General features: G+C 34.6%; 1 protein-coding gene across 1 annotated transcript; it reads left to right on the forward strand.

Annotated features, from left to right (window-relative positions):
* Positions 1–2,178: 2,178 nt before the first annotated feature.
* LOC131994756 (uncharacterized) lies at positions 2,179–10,844 on the forward strand. Its single transcript, XM_059361632.1, has 5 exons — positions 2,179–2,275; positions 2,346–2,438; positions 5,213–5,363; positions 5,421–5,554; positions 10,501–10,844. Exons 1-5 carry the CDS (start codon positions 2,179–2,181, stop codon positions 10,830–10,832), a joined length of 807 nt encoding a protein of 268 aa, XP_059217615.1. The 3' UTR covers positions 10,833–10,844.
* Positions 10,845–11,275: the final 431 nt, after the last annotated feature.

The raw sequence follows: 11,275 nt of genomic DNA on the forward strand, positions 1-11,275 counted from the left end.
AAGAAGTGAAATCGGGAGATCGGTTTATATGGGAGCTATACCAGGTTATAGAACAATTTAGACAGTACTTGGCATAGTTTTTGGAAGTCATAACCGAACACTATCTGCAAAACTTAAGCCAAATCAAGTCTGAACCGGCATGGCTTATTTGCAATTCCCGACGACCTGCATCAATAGCAAGTATCTGTGCAAAATTTCAAGCGGCTAGCTTTACGGACATGACTAGATCGACTCAGAATGTCGAGACGATCAAGAACATATATATTTTATGGGGTCTTAGATCAATATTTCGAGGTGTAGCAATGATGACTAGAATAGTATACACCCATGCTATAGTGGTAAGTATAACAAGTCTCTTTTTACTATTTTTCCTAACTTGCAATACTTTCGTTTTAAATGATCGTAGTATTTTTCTTTTTTTCTTTCTTTATTTTTATAATAAAAATTATTTTTTTATTTCCATTCTTTTTGCTGTTATTTCTTTTATTTGTTTTAAATAATCTTTGTGAATTTTTTAATGTTTTCGTTCTAAATGATTAATTACATTATTCTTTTTAGAGACAACTAAAAATAATTAGTTATAAGATCTTTATTCTAAACGATTTAATGAAATATTATTTTTAGTTTTTTTATAAATACTACTAATTTATTTTTAATATTTAAAATTTTTCTGTTCATCACAATGTGCTCTTTTAATATGGTTCACTACTCTAGTTGTATTAAAATTACACTTTTTGCTCATTATATTATTTGCTTCGTATAAATAATTGTGTTTCTAATCCTGCACTGCCCTTAATAAGACTATTGCCTTGTTGTGCAGGAGAAACAAACAAACAAATACATAAATATCTTGGAGTTTGGCTGAACAAACAAAAAACCTTGATGAAACCTGCAAAAATCATTGAAATCATGCGAGAACTTTGGCCCATGCTTGGTAAAAAAAATCATAAATTGATTACAAAAACAAAAATTTGCGCTACAAAAGTGTGATAAGACCAACACAGACATATGCGTGCCCTATCTGGTGCAAATCTGCTAAAACTCATCTGAAAAAGCTTCGGATAATTTAAAACAAGTGTCTGAAAATAATCAATAAGAAACACTGGAAATGCTCAAGCGAGTGCATCTATAATGAAACTGGATATACTAGAAATAATGAATTCAAAACCAAATTAAAAAATAAATATTACGAAAATATAAACAACTGTCCTCATCGTTTAATTACAGAATGTCTTGAATTTGCTTAGCTGTTTAAAAATAAAATTTTCCAATTGAAAGCTGTTAATTTTCAATAATACTTTTATGTACATACCTATGTATTTTCAAATCACATTTGAATTTTTTCAATTATATAAATGTATTCCTATTTTTCCTTTGCAAATTCAAATTTGCTTATGAAGATTCCATTAAGGGCAGGGGCAGAAATTTTCACTTCTCTTTTTCCTTCAGTAAATTTACATAATCCAAAGAAGTCAAACCTTGTGAAGAAGTATTATTCGTTGTAACATAATTGTATAAAATATCGTTCAAATATGTTTTTATATAAATAAGTACTGTAAATAAAGATGAAATTTTAAGATGAAAAGTGAGAGAAAACTTTATTACCAAACAACAACTAACCAATATCGAAAAAGATAATTGATATAAACGTGGTACATTTACAGCGAACATCCCATTAATGGTCAAACGAAGAATATATTTGACTGTCACTTATGTTACAGAATAATTACTCGCATTGGGTATGTTGTCATTTGAAATCGGGCACAGTCTACATTACAATTGCTGCGTCAACTCCCAAAGCTCTAATTGATCTATAAATTATTTTAAATCTGAACTCGATTATATTTCATACTAGGCAGTCTTTGCGAGATAAAAAAAAAGAAATAAATTTAACTTGAGGTAATTGAAAGGGTATTTTAATATCAGTTCAACTACCTTTAATTAAGTACTCTATTTTTAGGAGAAAACAATTTATAATTGAACTTTCGCAAAACTGGATTTTTGAATACGCATTATATTGTTGTCACTTCACACATTCAGCAAACCATTGTTAAATATTTGAAATGTTCAGCAAAAAGGAAGCGACAAAATAAATACCACCGCAGTACCAGGCAGACCTTGTTCAATACTTTCTACCACAGCAAATTGAGACTAATAATACCCTATATTTTAAGAGCAATGGCTTTTAATGCAGATCTAAAATTAGGACTTTTTGTTATAATTATATCAGCATTTACTATCTATGTGAATGGTTTAAAGATTTTGAACGAGAAACGTAAGAACTTATTATACTCGTATGTATTTTTTATTAATAGATCTCCGAATTTATTTCTCTTTTGTAAAAGCTGATTTCTTAAAACCCTGCAGTCTAAAGGATCCACAAATTGAAGTATGTTTCAATAAAAACTTTAAAAATATTTTCGGAGAATGGAAAGCGGGTAAGTAAATAACCGGCGATTGAATATCTATATCCCTAAATAGTTGATCAACGTTTTTCTAAAAACAAGACGAATTTGTGAGCAAATCGTTCAACTTGAAGAAAAGTCTTTAACACAATTCTCGAAGTGTCAGTAAATTGACAATGTAATGTAAGCTAACAACATGTTCCAATTTTTGTGTTTTCATAGATCTTCCGTAAGATTTTCGCAAAATGTGACATTAGCTCCGATAAGATTTGCACCCTCCTAGACTTAGAGAAGTGCCTTCAACAGAGTGGGGGCTGTATCAGGTTTTTGAATTGTTTGGACCATACCTTGCAGCGTTGGTATGGAAAATTGGAAAATCATAATGTATAGAATATATACTAAAACAAATATAATGCAAAAAACTTCGAACTTGATCTGTGCTTAGACCCGGTGATGCTGTAAGTTCCACTGCTCGTTGCTGGTCGCTGCGGTTTGTAGTAACCAAAATTGTTATTCATAATCATGGCGAAATAATTAAAGGTGGTCTCATTTACACAACTACCACAAAAAATAGGATTCAATACGCCAACTTTTCATCAAACACACACAAAAATTTGCAACAAAAAAAATGCAAACAAAAATCTGACATCTTAATACCGTCAAACTTGGCCGGCTTGCCTCATAATCATCAAGGCTATCCAACGAAGATAAATTTGTTTCGCATTCAAAATATTTTCGGAATATATATTTTGACGGGTAAAGATATGTTCATGAAACTTTGAATTGTTATGGCTGAGGATTTGACCTCAGCCAAATCGGACAAAAATGGCGGCTTGTTAGGGCTCAAGAAGTAAAATCGAGAGATCGGTTTATATGGGAGCTTTATCCAAATTTGAACCGATATGACCCTACATAAATAGTAGGTATCTGTGCAAAATTTGAAATGGCTTGCTTACGCGTTCGGCCGCTATCGTGATTTCGACAGACGAACGGACATGGCCAGATCGACTCAGAATGTTGAGATTATCAAGAATATATATACCTTATGGGGACTTAAATCAAAATTTTCGAGGTGTTTCAAATGGAACTAGATTAGTATACCCCCATCCTATGGTGGTGGGTATAAAAAATGTGAAAAGGAAATCTTTGTAATTTGTTTGAAAAAAGGTATTTTTATGGTTCGTGCTTATAAAGACAATTTTACCTAAAACTTTCAATTTGGCTTATTTACTATAAAGAAGGCTTCGTTTAGATGCGTTTAAAATGCAATCTTTATAATTTGTGTGGATTCTAGTAAGAGATCAGAACAGTTCAAAACTTACCTTTTCCAAGTGCCGGGCCGCAGAGATATCCCAGGGAATTGTAAAGCGGTCGAGCTTGCGAGACTAGGAACTACCCTACACATTCCATACTGGAATCTGTGGGTATGCCTCTAGCGACATGTAAGCTGAGTTTCCAGGACCAGGAGCAAAGGACAACGAATAATAGATGGTCACAAAGAGGGGGCTGTTAGCATTCCAAAACTATGTGGCCTTATCTAGACTTGAAAAGGTCTACCGCTATGCTCTCATTGGCTAGAACAGACGTCTAAGTCATTGTGTCCGTCATTGCAGGTCAGTGTCTAATCGGAAAACATGCTGACAGACCGAAGGTTGCCAGCAACGGCTTTTGCAAAAGCTGTAAGGACATCGAAGAAGAAGAGGCTATAGAATACCTTCTGTGTGTGTCCCGCACTTGCAGTCAGAAGGAGTTTCACTTAAGGTTATCATTTCTTTGAGAACCTGTCTGATTTAGCGGATGTGAAACTTCGCAAATTATTGGGCATCTTAACTTGCGAATGTTCACATCTGCTAATTAAGAAAAGTTCTTAAAGAAATAAGAGTCTTAAGTGGAAATCTTTCTGACTGCAGGACACACACACAGCAGATGTTTCATGGTCTCTTCATCCTCGAAGTCCTCACAGCTTCTGCAAAAGTAGTTTCTTGCAACCTTCAGTCTGTCAGCATGTTTTTCGATCAGTCAGTGACCTGTCATGATGGACACAATGACTGAGAACTCTATTCTAGCCAGCGACTGCAAAGCGGTAGAACTCTTCAAGTCTAGATTAGGCCACATTATTTTGGAGTGTTCACAACCACCTTTGTGTCAATCTGCCATTCGTTTCCTGTCAATTCCACTGGAAAGTGTTAAGTTGTTCCTAGTCTCACAAGTTCGTCTGCTATACAATTCCCTTGTGATATTGCGCCACCATGGTGCAAAGGCTAGCATGTTAGCCTATGACACCGGACGCCTGCATTCGAATCCTGGCGTGAACTTTATCCCCATACAAAAGGCTGGTGACATTTGTAAGGTATCCAGCCATGTTAAACTTTTCTAAAAAGTGATGTTGATTATCGGCTCGCCGTTCGGACTGGGCATAGTAAGGACGACTTATATCATTGAACTTAAACTTGAGTATGATGTACTCATTGATAATAGAGAAGTATCCCCTGGAGGAATGTTTATGTAAATAAAAATATGTATGTTTGAAATACATAAAGAGGGTGTTTTTGTTAGATGAATATGCCCTAGAGAGTCTGGGTCCTATTCGTAGGCCTACAGATTAAGTCATCCTCTACCAAATTTTGTTTTAGCCACGAAATGTTCATTTGCGATGTATTTCCAAACGTTTCTATGCCTTTGTGGTAGCGTATTTTTGAAATCCGGGCTAGCAAAACTTTGCATATTAAATAGGAAACATATCACAAATTTCTTTTTGATGTATTGCATTGAACTTACCATTTTTTTTCGTCGTTATTTATTTTCAGGTAATCCTATTTTTAAACCCATCGGCTCTTTAGACCCTCTGCATATAAAAAGAATTTCAATGCAGCATGCTAAGAGTCCATTGGAGATCAATTTCGATCTTCTTGAAATTGAAATGAAAGGTCTTGGTGGATTTCTCGTGAAAGAATCTAAGTACGCGAGGAGAATTGTGTAATGAAATTCACTTTAATCTCACAACTCTCATTACAGACATGATTTCGAAGCGTTGAATGGTATTATGACATTTGAGGTACCAAAGATTTTAGTTGAATCGAACTATAAAATGAAGGGGAAAATTTTAAGCTTGGATTTGAATGCCACTGGAAAGACGACTATAAGTATTGGTAAGTAGAAAGCATTGCATTTGGTTCAAAATTCACATTTCTTCCAAACGGTTTTATACTCACCATACCGAAGGATGGGGGTACATTCATTTTGTCATTCCGTTTGCAATACATCGAAATATCCATTTCCGAGCTTATAAAGTATATACACTCTTGATCGTCGAAAAATCTAAGACGATTTTGCCATTTCCGTCCGTCTGTCTGTTGAAATCGCAGTCTTTAAAAATAGAGATATTGAGCTGAAACTTTGTCCAGAGGCTGTTTAAGTTTGAAGATGGGCTATATCAGACTATATCTTAATATAGCCTCCATAAAGGCCTCACAGATTAAGATATAGGTGCCATATAGACCTATCTCTCTATTTGAAGTATTGGGCCCATAAAAGTCGCATTTATTGCCCGATCTCGCTGACATTTGGTACAATAAGTTATGTTTGGCTTCTCGACATTCCTGTTCAATACTGCCCAGACCGGTCCAGATTTGGATATAGCTGCCATATATACCGATCTCCCGATTTAAGGCTTAGACCCATAAAAGGTGAATTTATAAACCGATTTTGCTGAAATGGGGCATAAAGAGTTTCGTTAGACTCCTCGACATTTGTACCGAATATGGTTAAGATCGGTCTTTATTTTTACATAACTGCCATATAGTCCCATCTCTCAATTTAAGGTCTTGAACCCATAACAGTCGTATTTATTGTCCGGTTGTGTTAGGCTCCTCGACATCCCTTTTCAGTACGGGTTGGTCCCAGATCGGTACAGATGTAGATATAGCTGCCACATATACCGATCTCCCTATTAAAGGGTTTGGACCCATAAAAAGTGAATTAATTAACCAATTATCCTAAAAAAAGTTGCGTTAGGCCCTCGATATTCGTTCCGTGTATGGTCAAGATCGGGCTATATTTGGATATAGCTGTCATATGTGCCAATCTCTAGACAATAAAGTCATGTTTATAACTCTATTTCGCAGAAAGTTGACACATTGGGCTGCGTTCGGCTCCTCGACATTCGTGTTCAATATTTGGATATAGCTATCATAAACATATACCGATCTACCAATTTAAGTTATTAGGCCCATGAAAGGTGCACTTTTTAATCGATGAATGTGGTACAATAAGTTATATTAGACCCTTACATAGCCTTCTTGAATATGGTGCAAGTCGGATTGTATGTAAGTTGACACATTGGGCTGCGTTCGGCTCCTCGACATTCGTGTTCAATATTTAGATATAGCTGCTATGGGTTCATAAATTATGCATTTTAACTATACATATATATATATATCCGAGGTGTTGGGTATCCAAAGTTCGACCCGGCGGAACTTAATGACTCTTTACTTGTTTAAAACTCCAATCGATATTGGTATGGTTAACCTCTTTCTGGCTAGGTGCTGTACAGTCAATGTAGGCACAGTCTCAATTAGTATCATGTTCTCAAAATAATTTTCAACAGATTGTCCTTATTAACCCTGTATGTCTATGTGTCTATAATAAACCTTCAGTCTGGTGTTCAACTCTTTTGTAGGTGCATTGTGGAATTCAATATGTATAGTACCACGATTACCTCTTACATAAAGAGACAGGAGTTAACCGGCTTTTGTTTTGTTGTGTCCCCTTACTGATATATCTCAGTACATCCTTTAATACAAAACTATGCGTAATACCAAACCTTTAATACGAAACTATGTGTCTAGTAAGAATATTTTGAAAATTAAATCCTGTTTCATTATTCTTGCCTCTTTTATTCGCAGGTGTTCCTCTGAAATCTGCGCTCACAAATATGTGTTTATCCACCTCTTTAGAATCTTTAAAATAAAGATTTAGTGCGTTATCCTTGGAAGACACCGTAGCGCAGAGGATAGCATGTCCACCTATGACGCTTAACGACTGGGTACGATTTTTGGCGAAAACATCCCTTCCTAATGCTGACGACATTTGTGAGATACTATGCCATATAAAAACTTCTCCCCAAAGAGGTGTTGCATTGCTACACGCCGTTCATACTCGGCTATAAAAAGGAAGCCCCTTATCATTGAGCTTTAACTTGAATCGTACAGCACTCACTGAAATGTGAGAAGTTTGCCCCCGTTCCTTAATGGAATGTTCGTGGGCAAATTTGCAGTCATCCTTGTGAATAAAACTCGGATTTTATGTGGTTTGGGTTTCACGCTATTGAAATGACCTTAGTCCAGCTCCATCCCAAAGCCAGGGAGCTAGTCAATTGTAATTTAACTAATGTTAAAATTTTTTGCAATTTCAAAGGAATCAATTTTATAATCGGTTTAACGATTATTTACTAAGTCACAGTTCTCTCAACAATATCCAATGAATGAATATTGGTGAAAAACGATGTAGTATTAATGTTACCTCAGTAGACATTGTCTAAATAAACAATGACTTTTCAAAGTGATTTATCGTACTACAATCTTCCGTAGCTCAGAGACCGCGGATATATCTTCCATTGCAAAAGTCCCTATTATTTTCTTGATTCAGCATAGTGGTGCCTTTTCTCTTTAGATTAACTAGTTCTGCTAACTTTCAATCGTTGGTTGACAGATTGCACTCGCCTGGTCTCTCCAAGATAATTTGGAATGGGTAAGCCATTGGTCCAGAAGTAATATCTTCCTTCCTATCTCCTAGAAATAGTAGTGTTTTTGCAGCCCAACACAGCACATGTCAACTGAACTGTGGACCTAATAGATATAAAATTGAATAAGCACCCATACCGGCCTGCATCATTCATTACATTGCAATCTTTAAAATGTTCTGAACCTTCTATAAGAACATGACATCACCTAGCTGTCTCATACAATTAGCAAAGCTTCTTGGGCTTGAGCTCTTTACAGAACAGACGCAGACCACCAACGACTAAATGGCCAATACTATATTTATTGTAGTTATCTTGAGTGGCTGGAAAAAGTATTTATTATGAGTAAACGACATATTCGTGAGTAGGGAATTTTAAAAAAAGTCCACTAACCTGTTTGATCAGTATTGAAATATAAGTCGGAATTTCCTATTTTTAAATAATTTAAATAATTAATTTTCTGAGATTTTGTCCCACAAAGCTGGAATAACGTAATATGTATCCTCTTCCACCACCTACATTGTACACACCACTTACTTTAATTGTCTATGACAGTTTATTTGTTCCTCTCATCTGAACTTAGAATAGCGTCCCAAGCGTCTCGATCTTCTGCGCTTCTACTACAATCTCTGAAACCAAGTTTCGAAATGTCTTTTATCACTTGATCTTTCCATTGGGCTTTTGGTCGTCCCGGTTTGCATGTAAAGATCGCCTTCAAAAAGGCTTCTTTACTAGAGCTTCTTCATTCATCCTGAAAACAGACCATGGTATTTACGTTTAACTAAGCTAACGTCGTAATACAGCTCATACAGTTCGCGCCGTATCTCTTCATCAGTGCAAACTGGTACATACGAAAAATCTTTTTCGTATGTACCAGAATCAAATAAAAACAGAAAAAATTATTAAAAATTTTCAATTAAAAGTATTGAAAAAAAAATCGTTTTTAATTGAAATATACATATATTGGTTCAATAATTTTTTGATTGAATGTGAATATTTTTCAATTTAAGTCGTCGTGATTAAAATTTTTGCAATCACAATCGCGATTGAGATTTTTTTGATTTTATATTAACAAATTAATTGAGTCAATAATTGTTTGCATTGAATCGAAAAATGTTTGCATTACAAATTGGTGTTAGACCTTATACGCCTTCTTTTATAATATCGGCAATGTTGCCTTCAATTGATTTTACTTATACGTCATATTACATATCATTGCCTACGATATATAAGAGGAGATTTCAAAGGGTCATGCGTCCCACATTTCGGTAAATTTATAGCAGTCCCATGGCAGCCGATTTCAAAAATAAGTTTCAGAAAATTTCAATCATTGTTTTAATTAGATCAAAAAAAAAATTAATTTCAAAATTTCAAAAATAATTTTTTTTTAATTATGCTATATTGTTTTTATATGTTTCTATATGCTATTGAATGTTTTAAGACATTAGTTCTTCCAAAACAGTGATTGATATTATAATTTTCGTGATTGAAGCAGTTTTAATTCAAAAATTAATTGGATCAATTAATTTCTTCATTAAAATTGATTTTTATTTTATTCTATGTAGAATCAGTGTCTTGTATAGTTTAGTCTTCCTATGTTGAGAGTTGGTAATGTTTCTAAACTGTTTTCTTAATCCAAAGAATTAAAGAGATCACACGATAGGCTGTCTCCTTGCCTGAAACTTCGTTTGGTATTGAATGTTTCGCAGAGATTATTTCGTATTCTTACTGAGGAACGTGTATCAGCAAGTGTCATCCTGCAGAGTTTTATAAATTTTGCAGGGACACCAATCTCAGACATGGTTGGAAATACCTATAAACATATCGGGCTGTCGAAAACGGTTGTACACAACACTTGCGAATAATTATTTATCTTGGCGAAATATACCCCGATCAGAATGTTTTATTAATGCACAAAATACCTTTTTATTATATTAGTGAATTATTAATATTTTTTTCAACCACCAAGCTTTTCACCACGCATTTTGCTGTAAAATTCAGTCGCTACCATTTCCGTAATAAATCAAATGTAATAGCTTAAGTAGTACTTATTAAGTATACATATATATTGGGTTGCCCAAAAAGTAATTACGGATTTTTCATGTAGTCGGCGTTGACAAATTTTTTCACAGCTTGTGACTCTGTAATTGCATTCTTTCTTCTGTCAGTTATCAGCTGCTACTTTTAGCTTGCTTTAGAAAAAAATTGTAAAAAAAGTATATTTGATTAAAGTCCATTCAAAGTTTTATTAAAAATGCATTTACTTTCTTTTAAGAAAAAACCGCAATTACTTTTTGGGCAACCCAATATAACAATAACTGCAATACAATACCCTTATTTTACCTTTATCCCTAGACAAATTCGTGAGCAAAATGTTTGTCCATTTTAAGCTACGTGATAGCGATGGCTTTACTTTTGCCGATGTCGAAAAACTGAAAGTTGAAGTTTTGGATATTGGTGGATTTCACATACATATGGGGAATCTTTTCAACGGACAAAAGGATTTGGAGGATGGTGCGAACTCATTATTCAATGATAATTGGCGTGACTTTTTTGAAATAATGCGTCCAGCTATATCATCGTCCATTGAAGCTGTTATGAATGATCGCTTGAAAAAACTATTTGCCATTATCCCCGTTCACTATGTTATTGAGGATTTTCCTTCTGCGGCCACCTACTATGGTTAATTAACTGTTATTTTGGTCAGATGATGCATTTCAAAACTCCATCGAATAAAATCAAAGTAAAAAAAAAATACATGCATTCGTTTTTTAAATGAAAAAGTAGTTAGCACAGACTAAAATCGGACACGACAAACTTTTGATAACCAACACCACAATGCATATACAGTGGGAAGCAAAACCGAGTGGTCGTTTCGCTACTCGCATTTCGTTCAAATATTAACAAGTAAAAACGTGCTAAATTCGCAGGTTAAAAAAAATAATAACGAAGTACCAAATTTGTCCATGCTCTCAAATCACACGGTATTTTAACGTACGTATGCAGGCACACTGTCTCAAATCACACGGTATTTTAACGTACGTATGCAGGCACACTGTCACTACTGGAGAAGTAGAGCAGAAAGTAGAACAAATTCTGTCTACAGATGCATAAAAATAAAAAGGTGATA

Source organism: Stomoxys calcitrans, chromosome 2 (genome assembly GCF_963082655.1).
Source record: "Stomoxys calcitrans chromosome 2, idStoCalc2.1, whole genome shotgun sequence".
Taxonomy (NCBI): Eukaryota; Metazoa; Arthropoda; class Insecta; order Diptera; family Muscidae; genus Stomoxys; species Stomoxys calcitrans.